Genomic DNA, 18988 nt, shown 5'->3' on the forward strand with positions numbered 1-18988 from the left:
TTGATTTTGTCATTTTATACAAGGAACACCATTTAACTACACCACTTTCTAGAACAGGACTTAAAACCAATACAACCTATCAAATTTGATGAGATCAAGATGCGTTCCTTGGTAGTTTTTTTTCTTTTTTAAAGCCGGCTCTTTTACTGGATTTACACTAAAGTCATGCCCATTGGTCAATGGATCTTTGCTGGCAAAATATGAACCCTCCCCCCCAAATGTGTTAATAATGTCAAATTGCTGTTAAAAATATTGGAGGTAATTTGACATTTAAAATTAGAATTTATTTTAAATGTTATTGAGTGGAAATGACAGCTCTTCCAGAAGCAGACACAGAGGTGGTAAAGCTTTTCAGGCAATCTTTCAAATAACCGTTTAGATTTAGTTTATTCTGAACAATTACAGTTCTAGGCTGTCTAAAACACAGCCACTATATCCTTTTTATGTACATATTTAGGACTTCTTTTTAAATCCATAAGATAGTACTAGAATTCTTACAGCATTTAAACACTCTATTATTCTTGTTTAGTCCTTCATTTACCATATTCTATTTTCTATCCCTCCTCCCTTACCTATATATTTGATATCATTCACCCTATTGATTGTTTAAAGGCATTTAAAGCATCTAATTGCAATTCAGAAGAAAATAGTTATGAATAAATAGATGTCAAAAAACAAAAATAAGATTTTAAACATATGACAAATTAGTTGTACTTTTTCTTGGAAAAATTACATCACTGCTTTCATTTAACCATTGCTTTAAAGACCATAGCACTTTCATACTGAATATAGTGTTTAACTCTCACCTCAGTATTTCCTTTGATTACCAATATATCATGGATACAAACTCAGTTAAATATATTTTACCCACTAAACTCAATAGATGCACAACTCTGTGTTGGGCCATATCTCTTTTTTGCACTTACTGGTAGGTCCTCCATCCCAACCCCTTCTCATCCTTGTGCAACAAGTATATAGGAAGGAGCATCTACTGATCTTGAAATTCTCTCCACTTCTTCACTAGCCCAAGAAGATAATGCTCAAATTGGAACGTCCCCTTAGTATCCAAATCAGAAGCAGCTCAAATTGATTAAATTATCTTTACAGAACAGCTCTACATATCATTATTTAAACTCCCATTCCACCCAAAAGATGTCCTCTAGGATGAGCATCCCTAAAGCTGTTTAGCATCATAAACTCTGTCCCCAATTTTTGGATAATTTTCTTTCTCATCAACCCCAGAAGCCTTTCTGGAGCACAAGTGAACATTCTGGACCATTTCTGAGGTAGGCAGGTCAGTGTTAAGTATGAAGGAGGCCTTTCCCAGGAACCATAGTAAATAAATGGCACAAGATTGAAACCCACTCCCAGTAACATATGGGCAGGCCCAATTTTGAGATAAAAGCTGGCAACATTTTCTGCAGGAAACGACTAAAGTTTACATACTCCGGTTTCTTTTCAGATCATATAACTAAAGTTTACAAAAAGGGCTTTATAGGTATGTGACAACCATCCTGTATAAGAAAAAACAGCATTTCTCGTCTGGTCCCAGAACCAGAGTAGCCATACCAATGACAAGACACCATTCATAGAATAATAATGTTAGACATGAACAGCAGGAGATACAGCCATCATACAATAAAATGCAGAAGTAAAAACAAGTAACTACATTAAATGAAAGATGCTAGGAAGCAGAAAAGACACATGGTAAAAATACAGGTGCCAAATCACTGGAATAAAATATTCTACAGCCTTAAGGCAGCCTTTGTATAAAATTAACAGTATGACCACTGGCTGAAGTATGTCTGGAAAAAAGGTCTTCTGTGTCTCCAGTCAGTTGAATAAAAGTAGTTAAGAGCCATAACGGTCCTGGGGGGAGGGAAATAATAAAAAAGAGTTAAATGTCTAGTGGGGAAGAAAAACACTACATTTGTGTAGTCAGAACTTGCTTGAAACAAAATAAAACATACCTATGCTGAATTATATTTCAAACATCCCAAAACACAAGCAATACAATAAAATTAGAACAAATTAAAATCTATATCTTCGCGCGAATCCCAATACAGTTACTATGCCAAACTGAGTTCAATAGAGTATTTTCCTCCTCTCCCAATTGCTCCATTCACTCACTTTGGGGGGGGGGGGGGGCTCTAACTATTATTGTAACTCCCCTCCATTTTGGTGGTATCCAAGATCACATTTTCAAAATTCTAAACCTTCCCCACAAACATTGGAGATATCTGGTTTGTGACTGACTAGATGCAACGCTGCTCCACCATTAATCAAAAACTCATCAGGTGGTATTTAAATTGTGTTACTAATCAAATTATTATAACATACAACTAATATGGAAACTGGACCTTAAGAATATGTCCAGTTTTATGTATGCTCAACTCAATGCTCAAGTTAATTTATCAATGCAGCATCTGCATTGGCTTCCAACTGATTACCGTGGTCTATATAAGATGCTAGTCCTGACTTTTAAAACTCTTTACGGCCAGGGCCCATCGTATCTTAGGGACCGTCTCTCCTTCTCCCATCATCGGAAGTCGCAACGACCATCCCAATGAGACTTACTCTATGTACCAGGTCCTAGAGAAGTGCACTTGGAGAGGACCAGGCGCAGAGCTTTTTCTGTTTCTGCCCCTGCCTTATGGAATGCCTTGCCGCTATATGAGAGCCATGCATGAGTTGGGGCCTTTTACCCTAGCACTCAAGACATGGCTCTTTACTAGAGCTTTTAATCTATTTTAATATTTTTAATCAATATTTGTATGTATGTATTTTTATCCTTTTTTATCTTGTAAATCGCCTAGAGCATTGTGGATGGAGGGCAATTAATAAGTAATTAAATGATGATGATGATGATGAATTCAATTTTCTCAGCTAAAGGCATCCAGCACAGTAACAAAAACCATCACAGGACTAAACCTTCATATTCTACATAAGGATCATGCTTCTGAGTTGGAGAATGTTTTGAGCCTTTTCTCTGTGGAAGATGAAATAAATAAATAAATAAATCCAAGCAGCTTCAAGTTGTAGCTTTTGTGTACGTTTACTAACCTGGATAGAAGTCATCACTCCATTTGCCAGCACCGAAAGCCTTCCAGCCACTGATTTTACTCCTTTTTTAAACTGAGCCATATCAGGAGCAGTGGGCAGGACATTTGAAATATTGTAACTGCCTAAAGAAGCAAAAAAAAAAAAAAAAGATGCCAAGATACATAGGAAAATATGTAGGAGTTTCCTGACCTAAGTTCAGTATAGATTGCACTAGCGTGCTTCAAAACTTACTTGAAACATCTACAGAGTAATCATCAGCCAGTTTCTGGTAGACTTACAAAGTTGGGAGACTCTTATTTAAAAAGTGCTAGCTTTTAGTCTGGCATGTGCAAAATATACTATGCTCTGTACTGTTGCATATTTCAATATCTGATTTGGAAGTTTAATTAATCTACAGTATGCTTCAAATGCTAGGTCAACCACATATTCCAGATGTTCTAAAGCCTCTAGGGCAGGAAAGAGGGAAAAAGAGACAAAGCAACTTGAAAAGAGTGCTTAAATATTAATTTGCCTCCTTTTTTGCAGAGAAGGCATAGCCTTCTTATTTTAGCTTTCGATTAGGATGCTATTAAGAGCATCTCCTTCAAAAAGCAAATTACGAACAAAGTGGACTGAAGCAAGATTTGCTTTGGATTGCATGTCAGTATTCCAGTGAGATTGATCTTCCAGTTACTGTGGCAGTAGAGATAAAGCAACACAGTGTTGCCACATAAAGAGTTCTCAGATTTAATTATTAATTGTGTCAGAAGCAAATTGAAAATACAGTTATAATGTATAGAAAAACCGCAAACAAAGTTAAAACTTGGCATTATGCTAAATTTCTTTTGACCATAAGCTGGCCACTTCGAGTGCCTTGGGGTCGCTATAAGAAGGTCCTCCATTGTGGCAGTGCTCAGACTACAGTGGTCTGTAGTTTGCTCTTCTTCATACTCGCATCACATGGACTCCACTTTGTAGCCCCATTTCTTAAGGTTAGCTCTGCATCTTGTTGTGCCAGAGAACAGTCTGTTCAGCGCCTTCCAAGTCTTTTGTGTGCCCAGGGGGAGTTTCTCATCTGGTATCAGCCATTGATTGAGGTTCCAGATTTTAACCTCGCTTGCTGAGATGTTCCTGCGAGTACCTCTGTAGATCCTAGGAAGCTATTTCTTGATTTAAGGTGTTGGCTTGCTGGCTAATATCCAAACAGAGGATGTGCCAGAGATGTCAATGTCTTGGTTCTTTAATTATAGGCTGCTTTTTCCCAAGGGATGTCAGGTGGTGCAAGATCAGCTAAACAGTGTAATTTTTCCAATGGCATAGGGAGTAGACATGCTGTGATAAATGTGGCATGGCTCATTAAGAGCCACATCGACTGTTTTAACGTGGTGAGATGTATTCCACAATGGGCATGCGTATGCAGCAGCAGAGTAGCAAAGTTGGCATAATATTAATGTTGGAGATACAGTGGAACCTTATCTATCATTTTAGACCATCTAGAAACTCCTTAATTTTTTCCATACCTGAAGGTGATGTTTTCTGATCTTCAAACAAATCAGCTGAACTTATAGCAGAATTTCCAGAAAGCCTGTCTAAACGAACTCTAGCTTCATACTGCAAAAAAAAAAAAATTCTAATATTTTTCTAAAATGCATTTGAAATTAAGATTTTGGTGACATGATTTCCATTGTTCCAATGAAATGCAACATTAAGGTTAAACCAGTATTAATACTGCTTACAGGCTCTATGTGAAAAGGGCATATTATTATTATTATTATTATTATTATTATTATTATTATTATTATTATTATTATTATTATTACAGTAGAGTCTCACTTATCCAAACTAAACGGGCCGGCAGAAGCTTGGATAAGCGAATATGTTGGATAATAAGGAGGGATTAAGGAAAAGCCTATTAAACATCAAATTAGGTTATGATTTTACAAATTAAGCACCAAAACATCATTTCATACAACAAATTTGACAGAAAAAGTAGTTCAATACGCAGTAATGCTATGAAGTAATTACTGTATTTACGAATTTAGCACCAAAATATCATAATATATTGAAAACATTGACTACAAAAATGGCTTGGATTATCCAGAAGCTTGGATAAGTGAGACTCTACTGTATTATTATTATTATTAACTTTATTTTTATATGCCGCTTCCATCTCCCCAATGGGGACTCGGAGCGGCTCACATGGGGCCAAGCCCAGCAAATCGCATAACATCATAAAATCAACAGTTAAGACAAGCATCACATTAAAAACTAATTAAACAGATCATAGTTTAAATAAACATAATTTGAAGCAAAAATATTAATACAATCATCAAAGGCATTAAAAGTCCAATATAGGACAACAGTATGGGCAACAATCAAACTGATGAAGGGAGTGTCTATGTCAAACAGACAAACAGGTAGGGAAGATAAATCTGGAATGGAAATCAAACTGATAAAGGGACAGTTATGAAGTCACCACCTTGCTTTAGAATATTAAAAAAACCCCACAATATCATCAAAAACATATTTCATGAGTACCCTATTTTTCCATGTAAATAATGTGATCAGTTAAGTCCATAGACTGCTGGAAAGAGCAAACACATTGGTTCCCATTCCATACGCAAATCAGCTCAAGTACAATTTGTATGAGTAAACAAATTCAATGTTATCAAGGTGGCAGACAAAGAACTACATTTTTCGAACCTGGGTCCCAGATGGATAAATACAGGGAGAAGGACTAATTTTTTTCCAAGTGAAGCTTTCTTAATCCAGCTATCATCTCAGCTATTGCAAGAAAACTATCTTTTTATATGACATAAAAAATCCTGAAATATCACAAAATGACAGATGGGTCCCTAAATGTATTATTAATGGCAGAAATCTATAGCACTATTGGTGTGTGTGTGTTGTTTTTTTAAAAAACCACTTACATCAGCATGATCTTGCTTTCCAAAGTACATATCTGATGAAATAGCTTTAACGTTGCCAAATTTCTTTTGTGCCTCATCTGTGCTTGAAGGTTCATAGTCAGTTTTCCGACGAGAGGAGGGCCTAAGAATATTATTTCATATTATTACATCTGGGAGTCAGTTTTAAAAAAAGCGATGTTATCTTTCCTTTAAAAAACTCTAATATATTTCATATCAACTTAATATTTTTTCCATTGATTTGGGAGATTTCATACTTAACAAGAATCATTCATTCAGCACAAAGGCATGACACCCACGTGCACAGGAAAAACTCAAAAAGAAATAAATAACTGCATCTAGATAAGTCTATGAATATGAAATATAAAGGGACTTAGGGTGGAGCACAACATATATACGGCAAGCACTCCATGCTGAGACATAAAATAATTATAAATATGCAAGTACAGAAATAAAAAGCGAGGGTGGCCAACATGTAACTGAATGTACCTTAATCTTAGGTATATACATCAGACGTCCTTGTCCAAAACATGTTTATATATTACACTATATGGACAGGTTGCTTACCTGTAACCGTGTTTCTTCGAGTGTACTCTGTGAATTCACACTAATGGGGAAGGCTGCGCCTGCGCAGGCTCCAACGGATACTCTTCCAAGCTAAAGTTTGAAATTTGGCGGTAACCCCGCCCCTCTTCCCGGAGGGTATAAAGGGCGCCCTCCGCGCCCGCTCTCCAGTTCCTACGCCGCAAAGGCAGCGAGAAAGGGAGAGGTTTGCATGTGGGGAAGGAAGGGCGGGATTGTGTGAATTCACAGAGTACACTCGAAGAAACACGGTTACAGGTAAGCAACCTGTCCTTTTTCTTCGTGTACTCTGTGAATGCACACTAATGGAGACTAGCAAGCTGAGGTGTAGGTAGGTGGGATAGCAAACCCGATAACCAGTCTAGTGTCCAAACAACACATTTATTGAGCACAAGGTGCAAAAGCCGGCAAATGCAATGGTCAAAGAAGCGATGCAATAGCATATAGTGCAAAAAAACCGATCCTTGTTGTTAGGATCCAGAACACAATCATAACATTGTAAGTGGGCAATAGTCTGTAAGAAAATACAGAGGTAGGCATAAACTCATTCTCTGAAAACAGAGGGAGAAGTATTCAAAAAAGTACATTTCAGTGCAGTGGGTAAGTATAGTACACAAGCACTATGTTAAAGAAACCCTGAGCACATCGATTACGAACAGGGTGGATGACAACGGTCAGCCTGTAAGAAGGATAAACCCGAAAACTGGGTTTGAGTAAGGCAACAACATTAGGTAAGGCAGGAGGAAAGGACGGACCTGGCAAAAGCCGAGTCCTTGAGGTTCTTTGAGTCCATCCTGTAGTGTGAAACAAAGGTGGATGGAGTGGACCAGATAGCCGCTCGACAGATGGAGTCGAGAGGGACGCCCCTCAGGAAGGCCGTAGAGGTGGAAAGGCCCCTTGTAGATCTAGGGCGGATCGAAGAGGGGGGTTGGCGTTTGGCCAGCTGATAAGCGAGCTCGATGGTCTGAGCAATCCAGTGTGAGAGTCTTTGGGAAGAAAGTGGTTCGCCCAGTTTATGGGTAGCGTAAGCCACAAAGAGTCTAGGTGACTTACGTATGTCCTTAGTCCTGTCCTTGTAGAAAAGGAGGGCTCTCCTGACATCGAGGAGATGGAGTTTCCGTTCTAGAGAAGAAGAAGGATTGGGGAAGAAAGCAGGAAGTATTATGTCCTGGTTCAGGTGAAAAGCAGAGACCACCTTAGGTAGGAAGGTGATGTCCGGGCGAAGGACAGCCCTGTCATGGTGGAAACGGAGATAGGGTTCGTCCACCCGGAGAGCAGCCAGTTCCGAAGGCCTGCGGGCAGAGGTGATAGCGATGAGGAAGGCAGTCTTCCAAGAGAGAAGGTGAAGGTCTGCAGAGGCCATAGGTTCGAAGGGAGCTGAAGCTAGTTGAGAAAGGACGAGTTCGAGGCTCCATCCGGGAGTCGGAGGTTGAACTGGAGGATGCAAGTTGTTGTAACCTCGAAGGAAGGTCTTAATGAGGTTGTTAGAAAAGAGAGAGGGTTGTCCCTGACGTTGGAAATGCCAGGAGAGAGCAGCGAGATAGGATTTTATCGAGGCCAGAGAAAGTTGATGATCCGCAAGGGAAAGTAGAAAGTCCATGACCAGCGGGATCGAAGTAGAGGCGGGATCGACGCGTCGGTCCCGAAGGAAAGTTTGGAATTTTGCCAGCTTGTAAGCATAGGCCTTCGATGTGGCCGGTTTGTGAGCGGCGCGAAGGATCGCCTGCAGGTCTGGGTGGAGAGAATTTAAGGAAGTATCCTCCAGGCAGTCAGGTGTAGGGACGGGACGTCGGGGTGGAGGACCTGTCCCTTCTGTGAAGATAGTAGATGAGGGAGAGTTGGGAGAGTGCGGGGAGGATCCGCACACATCTGGAGTAGCGTGGGATACCACGGCTGGCGTGGCCATGCAGGGGCGATCAGGATGGCCGATGTCGGTGTTAGATAGAGTCTCTCTATCACTCTCGAGATGAGAGGGAAGGGAGGAAAAAGATAGACGGGTTCGAGAGTCCAGTCGAGGAGAAACGCGTCTCCGAGACAGCCCGGAGTCGAGTTTGGAGGTAGTCTCGCTCCGAAGCGAGGAAGTTGAGCGTTCGAGGGGGAGGCAAAAAGGTCCAGAGCTGGCCAGCCCCAATCGTCGAAGACGGATTTCAGGATCTCGGGATCGAGACGCCACTCGTGGGGGGAGGTCGTTATTCTGCTTAGAGAGTCTGCTAGAGTGTTTTGAGCCCCCGGAAGGTGAACTGCCGACAGAGTTATGTGTCTCGCTATGCACCATAGCCAAATGACCATCGAGAGAGCCATGAGTTTTCTCGAGCCCGTACCCCCTTGTTTGTTGATGTAGTACATGGCTACTACGTTGTCCGTTTGGATTAGAACAGACTTGTGGGGAAGAAAGCGAGCAAACGCCCGGAGGGCTTTGAAGATTGATAGTAGTTCTAGAAAGTTTATGTGGTGAGACCTTTCTTGGGTGGACCACAGGTCCCTGACGGTGAGGTACGACATGTGGGCTCCCCACGCAAAATTGGAGGCATCGGTCGTGATGGTGACTGACGGTAGGGAGGGATGGAAGGGAAGTCCCACACAAACGTTCGCTGGGTCCTGCCACCAACGAAGGGAGAGGCGAACGTGGTTCGGTATCGTGAGAAACATCGAGCTCGGATGCCGATGGGGTTTGAAAGAGTCTATAAACCATCTTTGGAGAGGTCTGAGACGTAATCTGGCGAAAGGGGTAACCATGACCGTGGAGGCCATGTGACCCAGAAGAACTTGGACCGTGTGGGCTCGGATCCTGCGGTTGCGGAGGAGGAGAGAAAGGTGCTGTTGAAGGGCTAGGAACCTGTCCTTCGGTAGGGAGGCGGTTTCCGTGATGGAGTTGAAGAGAGCTCCAATAAAACGGATCTCTGTGGTTGGGAGGAGTTGAGACTTTGAGACATTCAACTGAAGGCCCAGCCGTTGCAGGAGAGAAAGAGTCTGTGAGACATGGTTTTGAAGGGATGAGGGGTCGGACGCGACAATCATCCAATCGTCCAGATAAGGAAAGACCATAATGCCCTGTTTCCTGAGGTGCGCTGCCACCACGGCGACCACCTTTGTAAAGACCCTTGGGGCCGTGACGAGGCCGAAAGGGAGAACTGTGAACTGGTAAGAGTGTCCCAGGAGCTTGAAGGAAAGGAAGCGTCTGTGGGATCGACGCACCGAGACGTGGAAATACGCGTCGCGTAAGTCTATAGAGGCGAAGTAGTCTCCGTGTCGGAGCATCGGGAGGATGGAGGCCACTGAAACCATTCGAAATTTTGAAGGCAGAATGAAGAGGTTTAGAGCCCGTAGGTCGAGGATAGGCCGAAGACCTCCGCCCCGCTTGGGAACCGTAAAGTATCTCGAGAAGAAACCTCGAGTGTCCTGCTCGGAAGGAGAAGGCTGGATTGCGCCCTTCGCCAGAAGGGAGTCGACCTCGGCGCATATTTCCGGTGAAGGGTCGGTGTGGAGGATGTGACCCGTGGGTGGCAAGGTTTCGAATTCCAAGGCATAGCCGTCTCTGACAATGCGAAGAACCCAGGCATCTGAGGTGATAGACTCCCATTCGCGGTAGAAAGGAGCTAGGCGGTCGAGAAAAGAACAGAGAGGAAGGATCTGGTCGGGGCCTAGGAACGGCATGGTAGTGGCAGTAGTAGTGGAGATAGAAAGATCCCCGAGAGAGTGGGCGTCAGGCCCGACGTTGGGGTTGTGGCATAGCTGCAGGACCTTTGCCCCGACCTTTCGGGACCTGGTGCTGGCGGCGAGGTTGTTGCTGATGACTGTGGTGACTCGAGCTCGACGAGCGTCGAAACGGCTGGTGACGAAAAGGCTGAGGGTAGCGACGGTACCGTTGCGGGAACCATCGGGTCCGCTGAGCCTGAGGTTGATCGGTCCCGCACTTTGTTGCGAGAATCTTGAAGTCGTGATTGGACTTAAGTTTGTCATCAGTGCCAGAATTGAAAAGGCCCTGGGTGTCGAAAGGAAGGTCTTCGATCACTTGTCGAGAGGAAGAAGAGAGTCCTGAGGACCGAAGCCATGCATGCCGTCTGATCGCGACCGCGTGGGCAATCATTTTTCCGGCGGTATCACCGGTATGCTTAGCCATTTGAATTTGGTGGTGTGCGAGAGAGTCCGCCTCCTGTTGGAGGGTCGAAAGGACTGACCGGTCTTCGTCAGAAAGCTTGGCGAAGAAAGGTTGGGCTTTCTCCCAGAGGATCTGTTGATAAGCGCCCATGCAGGCCCCGTAGTTTGCCATGCGGCAAAGGAGGAGAGCACCGGAGTACAGCTTGCGGCCTACCGCATCGAAGCGTTTGCCCTCTCTGTTGGCAGGGGAGTTGTAGTGTCGACCCGACGATTGGGAGGCCTTTACCACCATGGAGTTTGGGTCAGGGTGATGCTTGAGCCATTCCAAGGCTTCGTCATCGGTTCGGTACCAGGCCTCTATTTTCTTAGAGGTTGGAGGTATCGAAGATGGAGTCTTCCAAGATGCCTGGATGACATCCAGGAGGTATGGAAGAAAAGGCAGCAAGGTGGCTGGCGGGGCTTGGGCTTGAACCCTCTTGAAAACGGGGTCGGTAACAGCCTTTGAAGTTTGTTTAATTTCCATCCCCAGAGCGTCTGCCATTCTGACCATCTGGTCGGAGAAAGCCCGAATATTATCCGTCGGGGAAGGTGGGTCGACCTCGTAGGCGTCGTGAGGCGGGGAGAGGTCGAGACCGAGAGAAACAACGGAGGCGGAGAGTATCGACTCGGGGCGTTCGATATCGGGGTCATCCTCCTCGGGCCCTTGAGGGGACCGGGGAGGAGAAACAAGCACAGAGTCCTGATGGGGTATAACCTCAGGAGCAGGGAGAGCCGGCTGTGGAGGAACGCCCTTGGACGCGGAGGCCTGGGCGGCGCGGGCTAAGCGCATCGTCTGTCTACCCCTCTCAGGTGTTTGAGCCGGGGGAAAGAGCTCTTGTCGAGCCGGAAGACGAGATGGTGCCGGCTGGGGAGCCTTAATAACTGTCCTGACCGACCGGTCGGGGGAGGCTTGAGCGTCCACATCCGAGGACTGACCATGAGGAGAGGAAGAGGAGCGGAGGCGTTGTGCTGGTTGTATAGGAGAGGATCTCCTAGAGGAAGGCCCAGAGGAGGGGACGTCCTTCTTCGAAGACGCTGAGGAGGACGACCTCTGGATCATTCGTTTCTTTGCTGGGGGTTGTTTCGACGCGACCCTCAGCGATTTTCCCGGCGTCGGGGGAATCGGGCACACAGCTGCCGAGTCAGATTGAGCCCGTCTGGATTCCTCCTGAGCCCTCTTGAAGGCAATCTTCATGGCAGAAGAAGATGGCGGCGAAGCCAGGCGGGATCGAGTGGAAATGGCCGAAGCCACCGAACTCGAAGTTGATGAAGGGCCCATCTTGCCCGACCGGGTGGATACCGTAGCGGTGGTCACCGTGCAGGGCGGTTTGGTCGGTCGCGGTCTCGAGGTTTTCGAGGTTTTAGATGATACCGACGGAGCAGGCCTGGACGCCATCGAGGCTGAGGTGGAAGTGGAAGCCTCAGGAGCAAGAGTTTTTTCGTAAAGAGCTGCACGGAGTCTCGCAGCTCTATTTCTTCTGGCCTGAGCTGTAAAGGCCAGGCAAAAACGGCAGGTACCGACGACGTGGCTTTCGCCAAGGCAGAAAAGGCACTTAGCGTGGCCGTCGGAATCTGGAATCTTAGCGGCACACTGAGTGCACCGTTTAAAACGCGTGGTTGACATAAGAACGAAGAGTCCGAAGTGAGCTTTGCGGCGGAAAAAAAGGAACTGGAGAGCGGGCGCGGAGGGCGCCCTTTATACCCTCCGGGAAGAGGGGCGGGGTTACCGCCAAATTTCAAACTTTAGCTTGGAAGAGTATCCGTTGGAGCCTGCGCAGGCGCAGCCTTCTCCATTAGTGTGCATTCACAGAGTACACGAAGAAAAAATATTATATATAATGTATATATCAGGCATGCAAATTTTTTGACCAACATAAACTTGACAGTATTTTAGTGGAAGACCCCAGGGGCCATCCAGTCCAACCCCTTTTGCCATGCAGGAAAAGTACAATTAAACCACCCCAAACAGATGACCATTCAGCTTTTGTAGTAATAATGATGATGATGATGATGATGACAATAATAATAATAGCGACCCCAGGGGCCATCCAGTTCAACTCCCTTCTGTCATGCAGGAAAAGCACAATCAAAGCATCACTGAACAGGGAAATAGGGTTTTGGAAGCAAGCAAGGCAAGGGGGAAAGGATCTGGCTGGTGAGGAAGGCAAGGAAAAAAGGCTTTTAGGGGTGAGGGAGGCAGGGGATTTGGTGGTGAGGGAGGCGGGGGGAGGAGGGAGAAGCAGGAAAGAGGAGGGAAAGCTTGAAGGGAGAGGGGAGAGGAACAGAGAACTGGAGAGCCCCTCAGTATGCTTCGCAGTACTTTGAGAACCACTGCTCTAGATGGACCGTAACACAAAGTGGAAGCAGTGAGGCATAAATGCAGTAATACCATTAAATAATCAATATTTAACTACACTCACAATGTTAACCTCAGATAAAATCACACATGTTCAGTACACTGGTTTTCGGAAGTGATAACTGAATATTGCTGGCTTAATGAACAAAGTAATACATTTTTTTAAACTGGAAGAACTAGCTATACAAGTGAAGCTTAGTGATTTGCAAAGAAATGTTCTTCAGGTACCTATCTGAATAGCTCATAGGTTTTGAAGTCAGGATCGTTTCCACATCTCTGCTGACGCTCTCTTTCTTCCAGAAGGAATCAGAATTGTCATCCCATTTAGAAAGAGTGCTGCTTCTCAACTCAGGTGCATCAAAGTATCTGTGTATTGAAAGAAATCATTAAAAAAAACTGCTGTTCTAGATGTGCCCCTAAGCTCTGTGTGTGGCAAGAATACACAGAGAGCTGAAAAACCTGATGAGCTTGTGATCATTGGGTCTAGTTCTATTGAACAGCACTGTTTACCAGAGTACATGTTTTCCCTTCTAAGGAATTTTAAAAATCATGATTTTATTCATCTTTTCTAAATAAAGGGAGCATAATATTACCTGGATATATAATATAGTGAGAAAGAATAGGAGATATAAAGTAGAGGTGTACATGAAAAATTTTCCTTCGTTTCCTTCGTGCTATTGTTTTGTTTCGACCATTCATTTACACAGAACAAATGACGACATTTTTGTAGGAAAATAGAGGCAACACAAAAATAAAAGCTGCACAATCATTGTGCTTGCTTTCGTTTCCTTTCGTTTCAGCCCCGTAACAATAAACAGATACTGACAGAGGGCTACTTTTTCATTATATAATAATAATAACTTAATTTTTATACCCCGCCTCCATCTCCCCACAGGGACTTGGGGCGGCTAACATGGGGCCAAGCCCAAAATTCCACATTGAACAAAATAAAATACATTCATAATAAAACAAACATCATTGACATTTAAACACTGCATAAATCAAACTAAACATTTTAACAATATAATGGTGAATAAACCACCAAGTAAAAACAGTAGAGCAGATTAAAATAGTAAAAGGCTGGGCAGTAGGTGCAAAGAGCGGATGCTTAAAATCTAATGAGGTAGATAAAAAATACTGTATTAAAGAGGAGAAATTGGGAAAAGTGCTGCTTGAACACCAGCATACAGCTCAGAAACCACACAACACCCCACCGAATAAGTAAATGCTTTTAAAAAAGAACCTCTAAGTATCAATCTTTCCTCACTAAAGTCACAATGCTTGCCGTAAGCCTCAAAAACACATTGCGTAATTCTTAAGAAGCAGATTTTCAGGATATGCAACATATGGCAAAGATCCAGAAAGTGAGTGGAATTCTACCTGTAGTCTTTTGGAATCAAGCCAATGTCTTCAGAAATTATAAACTGTTTGAAGATTACCTCTAGATACAAGTAACACTCAGCTAGCTGATCAAGGTAATGATTACAAAATAGTAAGACAAAGGGGAAGCAGTTATCATTCCCCATATTCTTATTTTCAATACTGAGCCCCATTTACTATCATAACTACACTGTCCTCATCTTCTAAATCATAGGTAAGTTGCTTTATTAAAATTTAAAATGTGAAACATATTCAATATGTAATCTTTAATTAGTGCATAACCTGTATTCTTTAATAGTAAATGTAAAGGTAAAGGTTTCCCCAGACATTAAGTCTAGGCGTGTCCGACTCTGGGGGTTGGTGCTCATCTCCATTTCTAAGCCAAAGAGCCGGCATTGTCCGTAGACACCTCCAAGGTCATGTGGCCAGCATGCCTGCATGGAGCGCCATTACCTTCCTGCCGGAGAGGTACCTATTGATCTACTCACATTTGCATGTTTTCGAACTGCAAGGTTGGCAGAACCTGCAGCTAACAGCGGGAACTTACTCCGCTCCCCGGATTCGAACCTGCGACCTTTCAGTCTGCAAGTTCAGCAGCTCAGCGCTTTAGCACACTGCGCCACTGGGTGCTCCGTATTCTTTAATACATATACATACATACACACACACACACACATATATATTGCCATCATCAAAGGAATAGCTCATCACCTTGAACTAGAAGAAGAAAAATATGAGTCGTCGTCATCATTATACTTCTTCCGAGATTTTGCAGTTATAGGTGTTTCTTGTTCTATGATCTGCATATCTGAAGTTACTGAATGGGAAATGCCACTGGAAGGAAACAGTGATATAAAAACACATTAGCAACATTTTGAAAATGTTTTATTAACTGTGTTAATGACATACAGAAAGTAAAATAAAAATAATTAAAGATAATCAAATACACTTAATACAAGTATGCAATTCCCCCAAACCCCGTGCTCTCTACCCCCACCCATAAACTACCACCCATGACTTCTGGCTAATATCTCAAAAAACCCTACCCTTATCTTTGCATTAATAAATTTCCCTTGCATCTTACATTCCAAATATCCAAATCCAAGCCACAATTTCCTAGCAAAGTCTTTTTCCTCTTTCCAAGATTTTGCTATTTTCATTCTCGCAGCAACAAAACTGTATTCCTGAGAATATGATACATCAAACAATTAAAAGCTACAGCTCAAGGAAAGAAGGAAGCTTAACAAAATGAATCATGTTTCAGATACAGGTTATGATATTTGATTTTAAGCCATATTCCACATTTTCTGATAGCTGTGCTTGGCTACCAGAAAATATGCAATATACAATTACCTAATAAACTGAAGCACACATTTGACAGACTAGAGGGCCCTTGACTAAATGCACATGCTCTGTGGACTAAAGTTTTATGCATCTGACAAAACTCCTTATTCACACAAATGTTTACACTGCAATAAATCTGTTAGTCTTTTCAAAAGCGTTTCTAGGCTATGGGATTTGCTGCCAAATTCCATGTGGCAATCCCTCTCAGACTAAAAACCTGTCAGTTTTATTCCCATCACCATTCATGCCTTTTCAGATACATTTTCCTTTACTCAATTGACCTCAGACTATAGTAATTGCCATTTCTGTTTTGACTTAAGCGAGTTTATAGTACACTTGCATGATACTTACCTAAAATACCAAGCCATATCTAATTTATTGCATATCAAATGGAAAACAGCTTAAAAAGACATACATAGTTCTGGATTGCGTATTCTTAAGATCCACTGTGTTTAAATCATTTTGAATTATTTAAATATAATTATATTATATTATAATTATAATTTTATTATCTGTATTAAACTTTAAGGATGTATAATCATTTTATTTCTTGCACACTGTTCTGAATTTTTATTGTATGGGATGACAGTTTATAAATATTCAGAGTAAAATATTTTCATGATCCTTATACGCTTACAGTACCCGGGATAGGGCACACCTAACTCGTTTGCTAGATTAAGTAGTTATTTGTTTTAAGTCTTTTCTCAAAAATGATGAATAACACAATTAAGACAAAATTGTTATGTATTTACTCTCCCATTATTTATTAAAACTATGTAGCAGGTAGACATTATCATACACCTGTCAAATATCTCACATAACTATAATTTCTGATCTTTGTTTCTTTTTCTTCTCGGGTTTTTTTCAAAAAATGATTATGTCTCCTTGACACTATGAAATATTAGGGACACATTTATTTTACTATTATTGATAGGTTTTTTCCAATTCATTTAGGGTTTTTTGGCTGTTCTTCATAAATTAACAAAATCTAGGAGGTTTCTTATAGTGAGGAGGCTCCTTAGAGTTCAAAAACATTATAGCTTAATTTCTACCAATAAAGGAAGCAATTTCCAGTCTGGATAGGAGGCTAATAATGCATTTATCGTCATTTCTCCCCCACAAACCAGGTCCTCCCTGCCCTGCTTCATGGCTTGAAACTTTCTAGAAATTTTACTTTTTATGACATCTCTATCTTACATCATAGAGTGTATTAGACAAACATGTTTAGCATTTGTAACACAAACTAAATAATTACACTTACCTCCTATTGCCACTAAATCCCATGCCGAGTCTATCTACTTCTGTTTTCTTTTTTCCAGCCACATTTAATTTTTCTTCTTTCATGTTAATTTCAAGATCTTTGTAGGCCAGACGTAAAGAGGATACTCTAAAAGGAGAAGCGCAGTCTGTATAAGTCAATTAAAACATAACTACTTCTCCCTGATCCAGCAGGCATAGGTTCGATCTACTCTGCCATGTAATGCAGCTTCAGAATGCAGATTAACTGCACTGAATTCGATTATATGGCAAAGTAGACTCATATAATTCAGTTTAGTGCAGTTAAGAAACTGCATTATACAGCAGTGTAGATCCAGCCATAGTAACCAGATACAGAAAAGGGGAGGTAGAGAAAATAAATTTTTCCCACAAATGCATATGATGAAATGACTTGTGATATAATTGGGAAGACAAGTATACAGGAGAATTCCTATCGAGTTGAATGGGGGAGCAGGAAGAAGCTACTGCATGATACTAAGAGATGATTTGGAGATAAAATTGTTTATCTTAAAATGGAAGAAAAGTGAAGCCTAAATGTATTAATGACTGGAAATGAAGGAAATAGGAGAGAAAAATATCTTTGCACTGGAAGAGGAAGATACCCTTGAGTCTTAGACTGCCTAGCAGTCAGAAGTATGCTGTATGTACATACAGGTCAGAAGAGTGGTTTTCCCTGGGGTCCCCCATGGGAATCTTGAAAGACAGCCTTATAAAACCTTTCCCAACCTTTAATCTCTCAAAGATGTTTGAACACAACTCTCATCACCCCTAGAGAGTGTTAAGCTGATTGATACAACTAACATAGATACATGCAAACTTGGATAGATAGGAAACCGTAACGGCATCATTTACTATCTATTCCCTATTGTACATACCGCCTCCAATTTTAAGAACTCCAAATGCTGTTCTCCTTGTTTATATTCTTTAATTCCATTTTACAAATATTAGCAGTCAAATATTACGCCCATACCTGACCATACTGTTGCTAATCTTAACTATGATTAGTAGAAGCAGGGCAACTTGAAAACATAGTTCATAAAGCTGACTTGTTTCAACTAACCAGGATTAACTTTCGTGCAGTTTACCATCTAGATACAACATTACATTAATTGACACCAAGATCAGCAATTTCCTATCTACTCAAGAGTTGTGCTAGTGAAAAAGAAGACATAACAACATATTGTTTTATAGTTGTGGTGTAACTGGGCCAAAGGATTGGATCCAAAAGTGCAGTTATGTGAGAGAAAGACACCCCATTTCATGCAAAAGTCCATCCTTGCCAGTGTCTGCACCAATCTTCCACCACTTTCAAGTCATATGAAAAGTTGCTTGATCCTTCAACAATTCAGGTAGTTTAACAGAAGGAGAAACAATCAAGAAGCCTCTGATTCATATCTACATCAAAAGATTGGAGGGAAGTATGAAACTTCAGGCGGATTCATTTTCATGTCAATAATTGCTTGTTTTTATATCCTTGGATATTCATCCATTTGTACAAAATGCCCTAGTATAATGCCAAAACATCATCCTGCACATCCGTTCCATGATGATATGACTGACTGGCAGGACATCTAAAACACACATAGACACACACATATCAGTGAATAGCTGTAGGCATGTGTATTCATTAAAAACTGTATGCCCCGCAGATAAAGGTGTAGGACTGCAATCTTATTTTCATTTTTACATAAAAATAAGATTCCAGTCCTACACCTGTATCTGCGGGGCATACGGCCCCATATTACATATGGATAAGTAAAACTGCAGATAATGGGAAACCTTAGTGAAATAAAAAACCTCTGGTTGAAAAATACCATTTAATGCTGGAGAGTCTAGAAGAGGACATATTTCATCAGAGATGAATAAATGAAACTGCAGTTTCCAGTCCCATGGATGCAGAGGTTGTATTGTATTCAATTTTATTTCCATAGATCAGAGATAG

The 18988-nt window shown here is 42.0% G+C and overlaps 1 protein-coding gene across 3 annotated transcripts in view; it reads right to left on the minus strand.

Moving 5' to 3' along the window:
- arfgap3 (ADP ribosylation factor GTPase activating protein 3) overlaps nucleotides 1-18988 on the minus strand; it is a 52298-nt gene continuing 33310 nt past the window's right edge. For all 3 annotated transcript variants that reach the window (XM_008111436.3, XM_008111435.3, XM_003221418.4), the window contains 7 exons: nucleotides 17030-17155; nucleotides 15136-15258; nucleotides 13273-13410; nucleotides 5973-6093; nucleotides 4563-4653; nucleotides 3064-3185; nucleotides 1-1869 (listed from right to left, as the gene is read on the minus strand). In XM_008111436.3, coding sequence (XP_008109643.1) covers nucleotides 1852-1869; nucleotides 3064-3185; nucleotides 4563-4653; nucleotides 5973-6093; nucleotides 13273-13410; nucleotides 15136-15258; nucleotides 17030-17155 — 739 coding nt within the window. In that variant the 3' untranslated portion in view covers nucleotides 1-1851. The remainder of the gene's footprint in view (nucleotides 1870-3063; nucleotides 3186-4562; nucleotides 4654-5972; nucleotides 6094-13272; nucleotides 13411-15135; nucleotides 15259-17029; nucleotides 17156-18988) is intronic.

Source organism: Anolis carolinensis, chromosome 5 (assembly GCF_035594765.1).
Source record: "Anolis carolinensis isolate JA03-04 chromosome 5, rAnoCar3.1.pri, whole genome shotgun sequence".
Lineage (NCBI taxonomy): Eukaryota > Metazoa > Chordata > Lepidosauria > Squamata > Dactyloidae > Anolis > Anolis carolinensis.